This window comes from Hippichthys cyanospilos, chromosome 10 (assembly GCF_059441005.1).
Source record: "Hippichthys cyanospilos isolate Australia breed blue-spotted pipefish chromosome 10, RoL_Hcya_1.0, whole genome shotgun sequence".
NCBI classification, from domain to species: domain Eukaryota; kingdom Metazoa; phylum Chordata; class Actinopteri; order Syngnathiformes; family Syngnathidae; genus Hippichthys; species Hippichthys cyanospilos.
The window spans coordinates 17,716,870-17,736,050 of NC_142378.1; the positions used below are offsets into that span (position 1 = coordinate 17,716,870).

Sequence of the window (19,181 nt, forward strand, 5' to 3'; positions counted from 1 at the left end):
CAACAGCAAATAAATGATCTCCCATGAAAAATTTCATCAAATGTCAGGAGGCACAGTTAATATTTTATCATAGCAATCACGAAATGTTTTATTCTTTGTATTATTAACAAGGGCTTAGGATTTATGAAGTAAGAGTTAAAGAGTTAAATTCTACCAGAAAATGAGGAAAAGTTTGTTTGGAGGCTGAACATTTTTGCTTATGAATGAAATATTTTCCGAACAAAATGAAAAAACTCACTACATATCAAAACTCTTGTTCTTATTTTCATAACATATAACATATTCATTGAAAAACAGTATGACATATTAGGAAGATTTAGGAGCACATGGAGCATGTTTGACCAAAATTGCCATTGTGATATTACATTCAAAAAACAGATTGTTTAAAGTTTCGTCAGCATGTCCACAAAAAAAAACTAGTTTTTTTTTCGCAAACGTTGAAATGAAAAAACAAACAAACGGGCAGCCGATTCGTCAATATAGCTGTCAATCAAGCATGTACCCATTCTAATTGGGCGAAACTTATGTCCTCCATGCAAATATATAGTTGTCCGCGTTGAAGGCGGAGTTTGTGTCTTGGGCAATATTTGGAAAAGTAACAGTAGGACGCTCCACAAAAAATGGGAAACAGAGATGATGAATACGATTATTTATTCAAAGGTAAGGCCTACTGGGAGAGGTTTAATAGCAACGTTTGTTGCGGGTGGTCGTTATTAAGTGTATCATAAGTAACACAATCCAACGGTACGGCTAAAGTTAGCTTGCTCTTTGGGGAAATGGAAACGCAAGTTCCCCAACGCTGAAAAAAGAAAAGAAATACTCCATATTGCGAGTTTACTTAATATTATTAGCTCATACTTTGACTACCGTTGTCGACTCGCCGTGTACTCAAGCATTCAAGGAAACAAGCTACATACAGCATTAAGTAGCTAGCTAACTCGTGTGGAGGCTACTATGTCACCAGCCGTAGAAGTCAGCACATGCATGACGTCACTAACCTTGCAATAGTGGTGCAAAACACGCTCCAGCAGTCAGTTGTGCGGCCAACTTGATCTAAGTAAATATTTCAAAACCTTAACATAACCATAATGAAGCTTCGGAGGTCCATGAGCCTCTTAGGTCACTCAAAAACAAAGTGAACACTCATCCGTTTTGTGTTCTCTTTTCACCAGTTCATTAATAAGAAGGTAGTATTTGTTGCAGGGGGAGTATTATTCTTGTCATCATGATGACTCTGTGATTTACTGTTTTTGTGTGATGGGGAAGAACTACCGGTAAGTTTAGCCTGGGCTGTTAGTAGCAATTATAGCATGTCTGTGCCTCAGTTTGCACACTTAAGTATCCAGAAACACAAGATGAGATATACAGTTCTGTGCGAGCACACCCGATTACTGTTGGTGAACGGTAGACTTGATGGAGGTTGTAGAAATTTAAATCTACAGGACGCATCTTCAGTAGTTCTCCTCTGGGTCATAGGGTATTTATTCATAGAGGCGGCTGGATTTAAGTGGTCCAGCTGCCTTGCTTCGCTTTGCGCTGCCTTGCTTTGTCAGCGAGGTTGGCATACTGCTGATGCTTCAGCTCATAAGCCTCCTCCATGGAATCCTCCAAATATGTTTGATCCTTTACACCTTCTTCATGGACAAGGACCAGAATACCAGGTCAGGTCTCAAGGTGGTGGTGGCAGTCTCTGAGTGGAATGCCAGCTGTTTGCCAAAGTCTGCCGATATCATGGGCAGCTAATCCAAGACTGTCCCTTGGTGTCACAAAGACTTTCCCCTGTCATCGGCTGACCTTTCTCAGCAGTCACTGGATGAGTCCAGATAATCAGTTTCCAGGAAACACAAGATGAGATCTAAACTCCTGTGCTGTGCACACGCAAATACTGTTGGGTAAACAGTACTTAAATCATTTTTTTCGACAAAAAATCCCATGCAAGCCATTTATTTTGTTCAATAAATTTGAAAAGATGTCAAATATTTTGAGAAAACTCCATGTATTCTGCACCCCTGTAGTTGTGGTTTGGCATGGTGTTTTGCAGTTGTGCTGATTGGAGACTCCGGGGTGGGTAAGAGCAACTTGCTGTCGCGCTTTACCAGAAACGAATTCAACCTGGAGAGCAAGAGCACCATCGGGGTGGAGTTCGCCACTCGCAGCCTGCAGGTGGACGGCAAGACCATCAAGGCTCAGATTTGGGACACGGCCGGGCAGGAGCGCTACCGAGCCATCACCTCGGCGTGAGTATCCCCACTTCTCCCCGGCTCGGGGCGAAACGTTTTGTTCCCGAGGAGAGGAGTTGATCTTATTTACCTGCGTCAGGTACTACCGGGGAGCGGTGGGCGCTCTGCTGGTGTACGACATCGCCAAGCACCTGACTTATGAGAACGTTGAGCGCTGGCTAAAGGAGCTGAGGGACCACGCCGACAACAACATCGTCATCATGCTGGTGGGCAACAAGAGCGATCTGCGACACCTCAGGGCCGTGCCCACCGACGAGGCGCGGGCTTTCGCCGGTAAATTCACCTCATTCATCAACCCTGAGAAGCTTTTTGGCAAACTTGCTTAAGTGGGCACTTTACATTTATTGCTGGTCCTGTCCACCTTCAATTGTTGTTGGTCTGTCGTTTTTGTTTACCCAAACTTTAATTGTCAGTCCATCAACTAATTATTTCCTGCAATACCCAATCAAGCCCACTAGGAGGCATACACATAATGGTCTTTGAATGCCTTCAACCTCTAGAACCATTCTTTCCGAAACCATTTACAAAGACGTTTACATAAAACAAAATTTGACCACGTCATATGTCACATACACTTCAAATAAAAATAAAGGTTTTGCTAAGCCTATTTCATTTGATAATGCCTTTTTTAAAGGCGAGAATTTTAAAACTTCTATCTTGCATTTCCTGGCTAAGAGCCAGGAGTCAGAAGAAGCCAGAAGTCTTTGCTCAACTCTGCAAGCAATTTATTCATTCACATCTAATTTAAAAAGCAATTGCTTCTTAGTTTGAAACACATGCCAAAGTTGACATCCCAGCCATACCTTCAAAGAGGAGAAAGTGTTGCTTAGTACAAGACACTTTATCTCTCTTAATAGTAGCTACTGCATACTAATGCTCGAGCACTCAGCTAGATACTTCTGTGTGCAAGTACGTATGCTTGCTGCCTATTGAGAGTGTTTACTAAAACGTGCTCCCAATTATCTGGCAGTTTGAACGTTTCTCAGAAATTTAGAAGATTTAACTGGGTGAAGTAACAAACGGGTAACGCAGGTGGTGACGATTTCTTTTATATTTTGGGGGGCGCTAGGGGGGATGGCGTAAAGGTTGTTGTCCTATTCTTATATCTCAATGTGTTAGGGTGTTAAAACAAAAAGAAAACACAATCAGCATTTAATCTGCCTGTTTTCAACAATTTTTCATTACCTGTAAATTTACCAGCAGAGGAAAGGGTCGTCCCACGTAAAAACTTTGAATTTGGATTGGTGACTAATCATGCCAGGAATGACTTGCTTGTTGATAGGTTCGCATGTCTGTTAAATTTTAAATGGTATTTTTGTAGTCCAGGCGACTTTAAATATATAAACAATTTGAAATCATGAATAGTATCTAAATTAATCAATTATCCAAAATACACCTCTGATTTTAACATTATAAAGTTCCTTCAAGAATGAAGAGAAGTCAACCAGAATGAATAGTAAAATAATATTAAACCGCTCACTCTTTCCGGTGATAAATTTTTGAATTGTTTTGATCCCATTCTGCCTTCCTTTATTGTCATAAATGCCTTTTTCATTTTTATGGATATCACTTCTTTGCTCTTGGCATCACAGCATATGCAAAAAGCCAAAGGAAAGCAAAAGCCAAAGCAAACCTTAACTCTGATCTCAGCTCTGCTCTCTTCGTGACAGAAAAGAACACGCTGTCATTCATCGAGACCTCGGCTTTGGATTCCACAAATGTGGAAGAAGCCTTCAAGAACATCCTCACGGGTAAGAGAGAGAATTTCTTTTTGAAATCCATCCCAAAAAATGTCAAAACTTTTTTTCTGTTTCCATGGCAGAAATATACCGCATCGTGTCCCAAAAGCAAATATCGGACAGATCGGCGCACGACGAGTCGCCGGGCAACAACGTGGTGGATATCAGCGTGCCGCCCACCACTGACGGACAGAGGGGCAACAAAATGGCGTGCTGCCAGAGCTTGTGATTTTTTTTCCCCCTCCCCCTTCCTTCCTTCCTCCTCACTTTGACTTCAATCCCATTCCCATTGACCCAGTCGCATTGCCGGCGACGGCGAGGGGATGCGAAGCATTTTTTGATCCCCAGACTTAGGAAGAGTGGATTTCCACTTCCCCTCTCTGAGCAGACGCGATGCCCGGAAGCAGAGCCGACGTGACTGTCTTGACTCACAAGTATGAAAGCCATCCAGTTTTGAACGCGCGCACACACCAAAGCAAAACACATGCAATCAATGAGCAGCTGCATTACAAAATTCAATGAATCAAATGTGAGTGAATTAATGTTGCTAAAAGCTTTTGATCGATCCGCTAGCACACTTTTACATGTCCAGCCATTACAATGATTCTTTTTTGTTGTTGTTTTTTTTTTTTTTTTTTCAAACCGCTATCGTCTGGTAACATTTCAATGGTAAAATGATTCACATGCACTCTTGAGCAACATCCAGTAATTGTTTTAACGTATTCAGGGAAGGATGTGCATGAGAGATGTTTCTTGTGAAAATTGCTGATGCGTCAAATAAAGCCAATGACAAATGTATTTTTGGAGCTGTATGTTCATCATTCAGTGTTTCCCAGCAAAATAACCTGCAGAGGGTTTAGGACTAACACCCTACAAAAGTGATGTGATATTACAGGAACTTTTACTTCTTGCTGCAAATTTTTTTTTTTTTTAATGTCATTCAAGAAATTGTGACGTCTAAAAGGCAAACTGCTGCTCCTTGAAAAAGAATCGACAAGCACTTAGTCAGCAGGCATGCTTCCTCCATCTGTGAAACAGCAGCAAATCAGATACATTACCAAAATTGGGAATATTTGTCGAAACTGCGTCTTCTTGGAGATGATTATAACAACGACCTGCTTTATTTATCAACAAAGATATTGGGGAAAAACATACTCTCATGGTGGCCTTTTTCTTTTTAATAAAATAGAACCTTCCATTTAACTTATATAAGATGATAAGATTCCATTGGAGAGTGACACGCGTCATAGAGACTTTTGCTGAGGTACCTGTAGTGGGGCGTGCAAAGATGGTAGACAAATAAATCTATGCATTACAGAACAATAGTGTCAAACGTATCAGCAGGCACGCATGTGTGAATTTTCTGCCTGTGATGTTTAACGTAAAGAGGGTTTCCAAACTTTTTAGTTTGAGGTCCATATTCAGAAAAATCCATAGACGAAAGGGACACTTTTTTTTGCTTTTTTAACTTAAACCTATTAAACAACAAAAATCAATAAAGCAACCACATTAGTTACTCATTGTCTATAATATGAAGACTTTTAAATGCGTAAAGTTTATACATTTATAGTAATCAATTACATTCCGTACGTTAATACATGTAGTAGTCAAACTATTAGTTCTTTTAGGACCTAAAGTAATCAATTACTTAAGTGCATGCTGGGTGACTACCAAAGTAATCAAGTAGTTAAGTATTAATGACTTCATTAATTATTAATTTTTCACTAACCTGGGTTTAATATCACCTAGCTTAGGCACACTTTCATCAGCCCTATCCTTACATGTGTATATTTACATATATATAGGCTGTTTCCTTTTGAAGAATTTTCGTATTATGAGAAAAAAAATGTTAGTTATTCACTGCTGCAGATTTTGTAGAAGGGAATTTGCAGATATAAGGTTACGTGTTGCATGAAACGCTTCCCTGCAGCTAAATAAAAGCTTTCCTGTGACATTTACTTCTTGGATCAAAAAGCCTTTTATCAACTACAAGTCCCACAATGCATAGCAAAAACTTTGCATTATGGGAGTCAGGCTGAGCCACTGAATAGAGTCATTGAAAGGCTTGCAAATGTCACAAGTCAAATGTCCGCCAGCGGGTCTCGAACACAAATATTTCTATTGCGCTCTGTTCATAAGTAGCCGTTGAAAGGAAAGGGGAAATGCGCAATAAAATAGCCAGTTTTCAATGTCCAAAATTGACAATATTTCTCATTTTTAATGACAGTACATTGGACAAATTTGACATCTGGAGGGTGTACCACCGGGCCTCCGATTTGCAAGCATTTAGATAGAAGGGATGTCAAAACGACATTTTGAAAGTCCACATGTTTTGACAATTTGTGTGTGTATCTTGTATCTTTTCCTTTAATATCACACATCAAAAACATCTACAAATTGTGTCAAAATTCCCCTGGGCGTTAAACTAATTAATTACCTTCGCATTATTTTAACACCTAAAATAAAGCACAAAGTAATCAATGACTTTAGGAATTTATTCATTAAACCAAGCAATTGATTTGGCGCCTTCATACCTAAATTTTAGCACATTATACACTAGTTATTTGAATAAAAAAAAATGCTTCATCAAGGATTTATGTTAAAAGTGAATAAATGAATTTTGAATTTTTTTTTTCATGCTTGTATCAGTGTCTACTGTCTACCATCAAACCCGTTTGTTACTTTTTGAAATGGCATTGTGGGTCATGTTAAAATTTATTTTTTGCATATGCCGCAGTTCACAAAATGTTGACGGTTTGGACGCCTCTGACTCAAACAATAAGATGATATAGAAAAAAAAAAACAGTAATGGAAATGTGAACATATCTACCCATAAACTGCAAGGCTGCACGGGTACAATAATTAGAAACAGGAATGTCCATGCGACTGATTGAAAGCGCACCCACTACTAATTAGACACAGGTGTTAGGCTTTCCTCCGCTCTGATTGGCCGACAAGGCACCTCAACCTGCTTAAAGTCGGTGCATGTTTGGTCTTCTTTCAGTGTCGTTGCTGCTCTTCTACATTTTAGGTCTTCATGATGGGGGCTCCCCTTTTTGCCGTTCTCCTGTGGTGCGCTGCGGCTCTTCCGGGCCTACTAGCGGATAAGTCTTTTCCAAGGGTCGTCTGTGACAAGAGAGGGGACGCGATGGCGGCGACTTTTGGTGTTAAACACATCAATCGAGAGCACAAGCATGGTTACAAGTTCAAGTTGTGGGAGATCCAGAGCAGCAGTTATTATCAGGTTAGCATCTAGCATGCACTTGAATTGGTTACATCATTGGGATACACTTTTTAACTAAAGAGCATAAAACCTCTTTTGCTTCTTCCAGCAATAACAAGTTAATACTTTGTCTTTTGACGCCCTTGCAAATTATTTTGCTTCTACAACTAATACCTTTTTTTTTCTTTTTATTTCAAACACTTACTGAAAATGTCATGTGCTCAAGGCTCACGTAATGAACAATCACAGCTTGCCAGACGACTGTCTTTGGTCATGTGTCTGTAAAATGAGTCAATTGTTGGATTGTCTGACCTTGAGCAATGTAAGAAAGTGTCAAAATGTGGTTTTCAAGGTGTTTAATTCCATGTAAAAAAAAAAAAAAAAGCTCAATCACATTTTACTGCTGAGAAAGATGTAATAAAATACAACGTTGATGTTAATGATAGTTTTGACTAACGCTTGCATCCACCTTGCGGTTTGCCTTTCCAGGTTTCAGGAGGTTGCTACATTGAAGTTAATGTGAAGCTGGTGCAGACCCAATGTCACTTTACAAATCCCAAACCTGAAGAGCAATGTAGGGTTTGGCTGAATAGGGTAAATTTTCTTTATTTTGGTAATGAAAGATGACTGTTGCTTTGCGTAGCGCTTGACATAATTGTGTTGTATGTGTTTAGGGTGTGGTGGCCGCCTGCAGGATCTGGATTTGGTACTTTAAGGGTGTACCTCACGTTTTCAAACACGACTGCACCACCAGACGAGGTCAAAACACACAGGCGCAATAGTTTGAATGAATCCCCCACCACACCAAAAAAATTCAAACTAACTTAACCGTTTTTTCATTGACGCAGATGCCATTGCGTCAAATTTATATGACTAATTCTAGAATTAAGGTCACTCAACACGCCTTTCCTTTTTAATTTTTTTTTGTTTTGTACAGAGTTTGCCAATCAGCAGTCAGGGGACAGTTGTGTTGATTGCGCTAGACCGTTGCCTCTGAATAACCCGATTGCTGTCCAGGCTGTGCAAAAGGCTACGGTCAAGTTCAACCAACAGAACAAACACCTGAATTACTTCGTGCCGATGGAAGTGGATCATGTTGCAGTTGGGGTAAGGAAGTCCCCCCCCCCCTCCCCTTTTCTCCTACTGCTTGCTGTCACATTATGTAATTTAAAAAAAAAAAATGGCCTTTTCTGTGGCAGTATGTTCCAACAGTCGGCACTAAGACATTCATTGAGTTTGCCCTAGTGGAGGCGGTGTGTCCAGGAAAGGCCAGAAATTCGTTGGGTACCTGCACGCCTCTCTGTTTTCACAAAGCTGTGAGTTTGCCTTCTTATAATGGCTGAAGATGATAAATGCGCTCATGGTTTTTGGATTTGACTTTTTTTTTTTTTTTTTTTTTTTTTTTCCCCCCTTCCCCCAAAGCGTCATGCATTTTGCCGTATCTCCTATGACAACTATCTTCAGCAACTGGGAGAACTTGATTGTGAAACATATCCACCGGCGGTAAGTTTACCTAAAGTACTAAATTGGTTTCTAAAGTATACAAAGCATGCATTTTGTTCATCTCTACAGAATCCAAACATGGTGCCAGAACCTGAGTGCCAGCTTTTGTTCCATAAAAGTCATGAAGGTCGCATTTGCAAGGCCAGGCTGGGTCAACCTGATCCATCCATCCACCATATTTGTCCCTTTCCTCTTAAGTGATGTCAACTTGAGTATTATGAATTAAAAATAAGAAACTGACACTTGTCTGATTTACTAACATGAATCCCCCCCCACCCTCAAGTTAGACTAGTGTTCACTTGCTTAATCTCTGAATAGTAGTGCCTGTTTTTTTTTTTTTCTTTATTGGTGCTGAAATGAAGCGTTTGGTCATTTATGGAAACTTGGGGCCAATGGTTTGGGAAGTTGCTTCATTTTAGAAAGCTAGAACCGCTAGAGACTTCTGGCAAAAACACACAGCAGTTAAATTGAAAAATCTCTTCCCTTTGGAAAACACTTGATGCATACCAACCCTGAAGTGGAATCCTATCAATACATTAAATTATATACATTGTGACCGTCCAATTCGTGATTTTATATTGATTTTCAAATATTTATATTTGGAGTTGCAGGTTACTCCATAGGCACATAACTTAACACAACTACAGACTCTGACTGTGATAAAGCCTGATTTATTTATTTTTTTTTTGTGTGTTGATGAATGTTCTTAACAGTTACAGTAGAAGTGTTGATGCTTTATTTGGACAGTAACGCTCAAGCAACTGCTGTCAGTCAAGAACATCGAGTGACATACTTTATGTAAGTGATACTTTTCATCACGAGGCGACTAATCAGGTCAAAATGGTCAACGATTATGAATGCTGATTCATGTTTCAATTACAGTAAAAAAGCTGAGATGATTCACTTATCTGTTAATAACCTTTGAGAACGATTCTCGCTCATGAAATCGCAGGATGACGTGCTCCAAACCACACTTTATTTGATGACTGAATACTGTAATTGTCTGTCACAAAGCATAAAGTTGTTGGTTCTCAAATGGGGGTGCTCTATTTTAATAAAACAATCATGCAAAAATTCTTTAAAAACCATTATTGAAGTAATGAAATGTTTCAGGGACATAAGTGCATAAAAAGTTATGTTCAGTAGGTTATTCAAATACATTATTTAAAAAAAAGCCAGATTCTCCTCCATACTAGAACAGTTCGACCCAACTTGACATCTCTTGTTAAACTGTCAAGTTAATTATTTTTGTCAAAGATTTATAGTTATAGTTTATTCATTTAAAGTTATTTCTTTCTGAGAACAGATCTGATGCTTTATATTGATTTTTTTTTGTGGAAAGATCAATAATTATAATTCATGATTTATTTTTTTGAACAGAAATCCCAAAAGACACTTTGTTTAATATTTTTCTGTGGAAAACTATTTCTCACTTTATGTTGATCATTTTTTTCTGGAAAAAAAAGTTATTTCTTTTTTATAACAGATTTCTTGTATGATCTAAAAGAGGACACTTTATAGTGTTTTTTTTTCTAACACAAATGATGTTTGAAAGGTTCTAAAGATGAATAAATCAGACACTAATGTCATGTTTTAATTTTTTTTTTCTTTTTCAACCGAGCTTTGCACTGATTAAGGGGTACTTGGCTGAAAACGTATTTTAGAGGGGGTACGTCACTGAAAAAAGGTTGAGAACCACTGGCCTAAGTCATATTTCAATATTTTTCAAAGAAAAAAATAACACATTATTATATGGATGTATTATTTCATATCAGAAACAACGAAAAAATAAAAAGACGAATACAAATTCCAGTATGTGCTGTAAAAATGCTTTATTGTTACTGTATATTCAGAGTACATGACTATTACTATTTAACTCATTCAAATAATAAAATTGATCATATTCATAAAATTGTATAGTTAATATATTGTACACATTCAAGGGTTTGAAAAGTCTCACATTGCTTGGTTTACATTGAGCCGCCAAATGACTGCAAAAAATCCGCACGATTGATGTCCATCGAAATGCATTGAGAATTTTTTTTTTTTTTGTTAAATGTATTTTTGTTTCAACTCCCCCAATTCTTTAAACTGCTCAACATTAAAATACGAAATACATAACTCATTGTACTTATTCTTCTGGAAGTACGGGGACTGTGTATCTCTTATCACGAAGTGTGGTGACGTCATCCAACGTGTCACGTGGTCCAACATAATAACCTTGCGTTTTGCTTTCTCGCCAGCTGCCGGCGAGTTTCCGAGGAAGTTGACGCAAGACCGGGTCAGAGCTACGAGAAAAGTGCAAGTCCAAGCGGCCGACGTGCCTTCCTGTCCCGTCCCAGCCGCACTTGTTGTCGAGCTCGCTCGCTCGCACTTCGCTCACTTAGTTTTCCGTCCAATTTACGTCAAAGCCTATGGATTAAAGAGTGTTGGAAACGAGCAAAGATGGCGTCATAAATCGTCATCACCAAAATCCTAAAGGGTAAGTTGTGTCGTCTAATGTGCAGGTTTTTTTTTTTTTTTTGTGGACTAAAAACTGTCTGATTTCGGGACGAGCACCTTGTATGTATATTGACAGCAAATGTCTTGTGTGTGTGATGGTGGCAATGAAATAACCGTATCTGTGCTCCAAATCAAACTACGGCAGAGAGTTTGCGACTTCTTGAAAAGGCTCAGAAAAAGCGAGTTTGCAGCTTACTTTTATTTTAAGAGGGACGTCTGGTTTCACGTGACTGCACAAATACTTGTTTGTTTGTTTGTTTGTTTGTTTTTGCTTTTGCTCTGGGTGCCGAAATTCTCGTTGCAGAGAAGTGTAATTGTAATAGAAGCATTCCAGCGACTGCGACAAGTGACCAATGTTTATCATTTTACTTTGACAAGTTTTAAATAAAAATACTACATTGGTTACTGTCTCAGAGGGGTTCTCAAACCTTTTGGAATCAGGGAGCCCTTTTGGAAAGCACATTTTCCAAGGACCCCCATTGCAAAAAATAATATAAGCCAAAAATAAGTGCCCTTTTTATTCACCAACAGATTCAATTTGACAACAAGTGTCTTTGTTACTTTTCAGCCATACTGAAGTTTAGAAAACAAACAAAAAAAAACATTGCAATTTCACTCCTCCTTATGACAAATTGAGTCAATTTCCCCCAAACAGGTTGCTGCTAAACAATCAAGCTGTTTGATGATGACTGAATTACATGGGTCTGTTTGACATTTTAAAAAATATATTAAACTGGTTGAATTGATTGCTTTATCAAAGGCATGAATACATTAACAATTAATACATTTTATTTTTTAATTTAATAACCCAAATTAATTCATGGACCCCGGGGGTCTGCAGCCCCCACTTTGAGCATCACTGATCTGTACATCTCTATTCAATTTTTGTGCACTAAAAACGTCAGACAAAAGAATTTCCTGCCTGTAACTTGGCCTATAAAATTACAATTTTTTACACGTGACATAAATAAGCAACTGGAATGCACATGTGTGCACACCTTAAAACTCGGGTGTGGTTGTGTCCAGAATTTACTCAACCTCCATCTCGAACATTTCGAGCAGGTATCTCTTGACATTTTTGCTGCTTTCATGCAAAATCTTGAATATTTTTTTTTTTTACTTTTTAAAAAAAATTTACATTAAAAAATTGCATTAATGCGGGCTGCATAGACTTCGAGCCACCTAATTTATAACATCAACATATTATTGAGGGATTCAAATCCTCATAAATCCCCAGACATAAGCAGTGGGATTTTTGCCACCATTTGACATACTTTTTTTTAAAAAATAACAACATCACATTTAAATCCAAAGGATTAGGCAGAGTTTCTGTATCATAAACAGCACACCGGCCGGTCACATTTTTCTATGGAGGCTGTTGTCGTCATTGGTCAGCGTCTTATCTTTCTGTGAGGGTTATCGCTCCGTGGCCGGCTGTTTATCAGGCCGCCACGCCGCACTAGCACTGCAGCTGATGTTAAGCGAAACTCTTGTCAATCAGCACACTCATTGGCACTCCGATGGGACCAAAATAATTGTACGCTGACAGAGACTTCTAAACATCTCATGGTGCTTGTTTATAGTTGCTCACCTGAGGCAGAACTTTGTTTTGTTTAACTTTAAGGCAGTGCTTCCCAATCATATATTGCACCCCCAACCCAATTTTTAAATCTTGTTCAAAAAATATTTTTAAGGACTACAAAAGAAATAAAATATTCCAAAAGTACGCAGAAAATCTTGATTAAAAAAAAAACAATCGCATGTCAAATCCAAATACCAATATTGAGGGGTAGAAAAAAAAAGACAATTTTTAATTTAAATAAAAAAAACCTATTTTGTTTTGTTTTTGCAGAAGCTGCTGCGTTGCGGTCGGAACCTGGTCCGTCTGCGCGCACTCTAAGCATGACGACGGGCGGTTGCTGCCACCAGCCCGACGCCGTGTGCGACTGTGCAAAAGACGCCGATGTTAAGACCAGCGTGGAAGAAGAAGGCAGCGAGTGCTCGGCACATTACACGGCGCAGGGTACGGTGGTTGAGGAACAGCTGCTGTCCTCTCTCATCAAACCCCTGCCAAGGTTGGAGCATAAAAACGCATTCAAGAATGTGACAAACATCCAAAGTGTGAAAGTTCAACTCAAGTACAATTACTCATTCTTTGATGCCAGGCAGTTTTGGGAAGTGGAGAGTTTGACGCATGATGCTTCTGTAAAATTGTGAAAAGAAGTTAACCCCCGCTTTTTTGTTTACCAAACCAGGCTGACTCAAATTGGATTTTTTTAGCCAGCAACCCTGTTCCTGTTATTTTGACGTCACCTTGTCTCATAGACCAAAATTATGGGGGGAGAGTTGTCTTATAAAAACTAATGTTTATAGAGGGGGGAAAGTAGTGTTCTGCTATAATCTAGTTCACTGCTTCTCAATTATATTTTGCAAAGCCGCCCCCCAGGGAAGAGAAAACATTCCGCACCCCCCACTTGCCACGCTGACCATAAACAAGCTCGTTATGTATAAAAAATTGTATAAGTATACCTAAAACTATCCTTTTTAACACCGACACAAGGAAAAAGCAATATGAAAAAACTTTCAACAACTATTCACTACTTTTTTTTTAACTTTTTTTTTTTTTACAGCATTTGTACATGTAAAGGTTTGTCTAAGCAGATAAAGTGCATCGAAGTGCCTGGAAAAAAAATGCCAATCCTTATTTTATCACAATGACACCCCTGGCATCACCTCGCGCCCTTAAAAAATGTTTCAAATTACACAGAAACATGTTATTCAGTCTTCCGTGTTGCTTGTTTGTCACAGAGCAAAAAAGTATATATTTTTTTTATTTTTATGAATACAATACTCAATTGCTGCAGCCCCACAGGGAAAATACAGGATGCTTCAATTTCACATCACTTGTTTTGGCAACATTTTTGTTTTTCCACTAGTAGAATAGAATGGTAAAATTTTGAAAACTAGAATATCTCAGGCATTTTTTATAAGACGGATTTTGCAAAAATCTCTTGGAATTTTTGTCTGGTCTCATCTCTAGAAATGATTCTCAATCACTGCAAAGCAAAAGTAAAGTAAGCTCACTTTCCCTTTTAGGGCGGCACTAATTTCAGTTCTGAGCTTTTCCCCCTTTTTTCCCCCTTAACCATTCAGCGATGGTCCCATTTGCCGCATCTGCCACGAGGGAGGTTCTACGGAAAGCCTGCTGTCCCCGTGCGACTGCACCGGCACGCTGGCCACGGTGCACAAGAGCTGCCTGGAGCTCTGGTTGTCATCCTCCAACACCAATTTCTGCGAGCTTTGCAACGCCCACTTCAGCATCCAACGCAGACTCAGGCCTTTCAGAGAGGTAAACGCGGGAAGCCTGAAAAAATGCGTTTACCTTCATATGTGAGCCAGACTTTGGATGAACTTTGTATGGATGCAATTTGTGTTGATTATTTGTGCATCTGGCCATAGCTTATAATATTAATCAACAATTAGTCACTGTGCTGGTTGGTTACACGGAGTGGATTTGAACGCGAATCCTCCCCTGCACAGTGGCTGCGCGATCCGGGCTCGCACGAGGAGAGGAGGTTGGTGTTCTGCGACATCGTGTGCTTTCTGTTCGTCACGCCGCTGGCCACCATTTCGGGCTGGTTGTGCCTGAAGGGCGTCAAGGACGACCTTCAGCTTGGCAGCTTGCTGCAGAACATGGGCCTCATCTCGCTGACCCTCGTGCTTTTCACCATCTACAGCCTATGGACCATGGTAATCCCACCGTCCTCATTACATGATGTTTGGGTTTTGCATTTACATGCAATATATTATTACTGTATTTTCCGCACTATAAGGCGTACCGGATTATAAGGCGCACCCTTAAACCTTGGTCCATCTATAAGGCACAGCCTCAATTAACGACATATTTTAAAACTTTTTCAATCACAATATAGTAATACTCAAAGTACTAACAATAATAACTCAAATAATAACTCTAAACTCTCAATAGCATTATAACTCAATGTCAAATATGACCAACCTTGTTCAACTGTAAACACACAAAAGAAACAGGTAAAGCTTACTTTATCACTTCATTCCCCATCTTGGAATCCCAATCTCAACATTCATCCATATATAAGGCGCACCTGATTATAAGGCGCACTATCAGCTATTTAAAAAAAAAAAAGGCTTTTAGGTGTGCCTTATAGTGCAGAAAACACGGTATTTGTAATGTATATACCTCTTTACAGTATTATATATGTCAAATTTATTTATATAGCTCTCAAATACATCAGAGTCTCAAAGTCTCACAAGTGTAAGAATCACGGAGAACATCACAAATTCACAATGGCATACCTTGAAGGGCATGGAAAAACTCCAAACCCCATCTGGGGAAAATTGAAAAACTTGAGAAAGGACCGCAGCTGGTAGAAGATCCCCTTGTAGGCTCACCAGGCTGCAATAGATGGCGAGTGCTAAGATAACACATTGTGCCGTATTGACCAATACATTTCCATAAAGAAGATGCCTCTTTCGGGGAAGGTCCTCATCACAATCAGGCACGGTCGGTCCATCTCCACAGAAGTGCCTATGCGGAGGCGGCCCAGCTCAGAATTCCCTCCGGCCAGTCAGCGCAAGTTTGTATGGCAGCATTCAATTTGTCCATCGCCATCCAGGCCCCTCTCCAAGCCGGGAAAGGGGCAGGAAAGAAAAAGAAGAAAGTTGCAGCCAAACAGACTGTTGAACTTAATGCATGAGTAGAAAAAGGAGCCTTTGTTGGGTTTTAAACAATTTTATACAGCCGCTTACCCTCACAAGGGTCACCGGCTGGCTGGTGCCCAACCCAGCCGTCTTTGGGCAGTAGGCGGATACAGTAACTGCTTGCCAGCCAGTGTCAAAATTGTACCCGAGGACAATTTTGGAGTGTCCAATTCACTTGCCATACATGTCTTTGGACCGGGAGGAAGCCGGAGTGCCCGGAGAGAAACCGCACGCTTGGGGTCAACACAATGGATGTAGTCGATCGTTTATTTCAAGGAATTGGATGAAACCTTTCTTTTTCCAGTATCTATTCAAAACGAGGCCATTATCAAAAATCTGCACCCCTTTTGCAATTATAAAGAATGCGAATAATGGTAATGTTTTATTTTGGGTTGTACCTATGCAGGTGTGCCTGCGCTTCCACTGTAAACTGTACTCAGAGTGGAGAAGAAAGGACCAGCAAGTACACCTGATCATCCCCAAAGTCAGCAAAGCCGTCTCTTCCCAGCAGGTCTTGCCTTCCACCGTCACCCTAAACATGCCCCCTGATGACAGTGTAGTATGAGACCCAATTTCCCCCAGGTTTTTGATATCATTGTTTTTTGCTCTCTTGGAAAGTTGACTGACATGGACAATGATGCTGACGTCAGCGAAAGCCATGAAAAATACAGCATTCTTCTTTCGCATTCATTACAGTCCCAGGTTGCAATTTTGAAGCGTACCTCCGGAGATCCCAAATTGAGGTCTTGATTGGTAAAGGGAGCAATATTGTAAAGTTTGATAAATGGCTGCTGTTCCGATTTTTGAGTCTCGTCTGTATTTCCCCGTACAGTTTGCCCAAAATCCCACTAGTTAGTTCCAAAAGACAGCGCCATTTTGGAGACAGATGTGACATCAAGTCGTTGACGGCCATTCCTTGCCCCGGCGCGTGATATGCCAGATTGTTGTTGTCGTCTTTGCTAAAATGCTACTCTGACCAAAGTCAAGAAGGAATGGGCCAACGTGATCATTTATTTGAGCCAGAAGGGGCCTCCGGTTCAGAACCCAAAAATGAAAACGCCAAGACTGATGAGTGAGGCCAGGAATATGCCGCGTTGCATTGGAGGGACGGGGCAGGACGGAGATGAAAGCTACTTTCATCAGATTGCAAAGATTGTTAGCAACACCGACTTGAGTAGATAAAATAAAAAAAAAGTATGGACTGAAATGCTTAACTTTGAAGGCTGATTTACCAGCATATGTTGCCCACAAACATCACTAGCCTGATCAGCAAGTGCGTGCATTGTGCTCCTGATCAGCTGTCTAACCGCTAAGTTTTTCGACACGTCACATTATCTCTCGTTGGAATGTAATCCAGACATTGCCCCGCTATTTTGCTGGTCAAAGCTGGATATTCTCCGCTTTAACGTGGTTCCAGCCAGACTTGTGCGGAGACTTCAACTTTCTTTCCTTTTACAATCCAAACCCTTATTATGCTGCTAAATGCGCTGACTAAGCATTTAAGTGGCATCTTTTCTCTCACCCCTTTTCAGTTTTGCTATTCATTGCGTTTTAAGTGCATAATATAGATTCTTACCTGCCTAACCTTTTATTATGGAGCCTTTAGAGCGGGGGTGCTCAATGCGTCAATTGCAGTCAACTGGCATGACATAGTACTGCATATGGAAATAAAGTCAGCTGAAAAAAAGAACGCCAATGGAAAAAAAAAAAAAAAACCTGGGAACTGCTCTAGGAGCAAAAGCTTCTCAAGTAGACCTTTGTTGCAACCAGTTCCGGGAGGAACGTCAAAATTAAAGCGTACCAAGGTTGTAATGGTTGTACAGTTTATTTTGAAGCATTGACTGGCCTATCAACATTTGGCTGGCTTTTTTTACTATGATGAAGTAAATTGACGGGGAGCGCGTTCTCTCCGTGTATTTCATTGCACTTCTGGCGCAACGAGCTAAAACAAGCGATGCCCATGCTAAGCAGCCACCTTTCTGTGATTCTGAATTGTCTGTTTTTCCTCTCATTATCGGGGTACCCATTTGCTTTGCATTGCGCTTTAATAGCATTCATAGACTGGAATCCTGCACAAGCTGGTGCAACATGCAAACAGCATTCAGACTTACCTATCAACGACTCTACGTCACGGCTCCGCCTCCAGATGGAAATATGGCTGCCGCCATGGCGTCTCCCGACAGAAAGCTTCCGTAGGCTCAAAAGCTTGCTCTATTAAAGCCGGTGTAACCAAATCAATGACTCTTTTCCCTGATGAACCGTAGATATTTTTCCTTCCGAGCTCCGGAGGTACACTTAAAGCGCGTTTATCACGAGTGGACCGAGAGAAGATCTCAAGAAGTCATGTCTGAAAAGACACCAAAAAAAGCCATTTCCAGGGTCCAGTGTTGATTCAAATTTCTACCAAGTTTGAATCTCCTACACAAGACCGATGGACGATGCCTCATTGCGTTTTTCTTTGCTTTTTGTCTCTTTGTATGAAGGCCAAATTTGATGACTGTTTGAAGGGATGCTCCAAACTTTTGCAGGTGTTTACTGTTTACTGATGTTTTTTTTTGTTTGTTTTTTTTTATAACTTGGCCTGCAAAGTCAACCACCATGCTTTGGAGCAGTTGTGTCAAACTCGTTTTAGCTTGCGGGCCGCATGGAGGAAAATCTCTTCCCAAGTGGGCCGGACCAATAAAATCACGGTATATGTTTGTATAACTTTAAAACAATAACTTCAAATGTATTATTCTTTTTTTAATACTTTCCAAAAGAGTACAAGCACAACATCACTCTTCATCAAAACATGAGCATCACTATTAATCATAAAACACAAAACTCGCGGGGCGGATTAAACACGTTTGCGGGCCAGAACCGGCCCACGAGCCAACAATTTTAAGGACAATTGGCTGTTATTTTTTTCAGGAGTTCAAGCACACTTTGTCTTGTTGATTGTTGCCCCCTCCACCCATCTCTCTGAGCTAATCGTTTTGCACAGCACTTCATTTGAAACACGGTTAATCTTTTTTTTTTTAAATTAGGTGAAAGCATCTTCACGGTGGCCCCTGAAACATTTTATTGTTAGCAACACTTTTATTTAGAGATCTCTATTGTTTTGCCATGCTTGCTCTTCATTGTAGTATTGTGTTTGATTGTATTATTTATTTGGAATTAACAACCATTATGTTTTGGCTGTGTAGTTGTATTTATAGTGATGACTTATTAAACACTCAAAAGAAAAGTAACTGT

At 39.9% G+C, this 19,181-nt stretch overlaps 3 protein-coding genes across 5 annotated transcripts; all 3 read left to right on the forward strand.

Annotated features, from left to right (window-relative positions):
• Positions 1 to 524: 524 nt before the first annotated feature.
• Positions 525 to 4,777, forward strand: LOC148417383 (ras-related protein Rab-11B). Of its 2 annotated transcripts, none has more exons than XM_088425407.1 (5): positions 525 to 660; positions 2,042 to 2,237; positions 2,320 to 2,513; positions 3,833 to 3,991; positions 4,063 to 4,777. In XM_088425407.1, the coding sequence occupies exons 1-5, from the start codon at positions 621 to 623 to the stop codon at positions 4,206 to 4,208; spliced, it is 735 nt and encodes a 244-aa protein (XP_088281533.1). In that variant the 5' UTR covers positions 525 to 620; the 3' UTR covers positions 4,209 to 4,777. The 2 variants fall into 2 exon arrangements, with proteins under 2 accessions (XP_088281533.1, XP_088281534.1); XM_088425408.1 differs by having other exon boundaries at positions 3,911 to 3,991.
• A 2,239-nt stretch (positions 4,778 to 7,016) lies between these two features.
• Positions 7,017 to 8,906, forward strand: LOC148417384 (alpha-2-HS-glycoprotein-like). The gene is made up of 7 exons (XM_088426029.1): positions 7,017 to 7,223; positions 7,692 to 7,796; positions 7,877 to 7,961; positions 8,140 to 8,309; positions 8,402 to 8,518; positions 8,625 to 8,705; positions 8,775 to 8,906. The coding sequence occupies exons 1-7, from the start codon at positions 7,017 to 7,019 to the stop codon at positions 8,904 to 8,906; spliced, it is 897 nt and encodes a 298-aa protein (XP_088282155.1).
• Positions 8,907 to 10,942: 2,036 nt separating this feature from the next.
• Positions 10,943 to 19,177, forward strand: LOC148417385 (E3 ubiquitin-protein ligase MARCHF2-like). Of its 2 annotated transcripts, none has more exons than XM_088426453.1 (5): positions 10,943 to 11,187; positions 13,060 to 13,282; positions 14,361 to 14,556; positions 14,748 to 14,957; positions 16,354 to 19,177. In XM_088426453.1, exons 2-5 carry the CDS (start codon positions 13,110 to 13,112, stop codon positions 16,510 to 16,512), a joined length of 738 nt encoding a protein of 245 aa, XP_088282579.1. In that variant the 5' UTR covers positions 10,943 to 11,187; positions 13,060 to 13,109; the 3' UTR covers positions 16,513 to 19,177. The 2 variants fall into 2 exon arrangements, with proteins under 2 accessions (XP_088282579.1, XP_088282580.1); XM_088426454.1 differs by lacking the exon at positions 10,943 to 11,187 and adding an exon at positions 11,219 to 11,267.
• Positions 19,178 to 19,181: the final 4 nt, after the last annotated feature.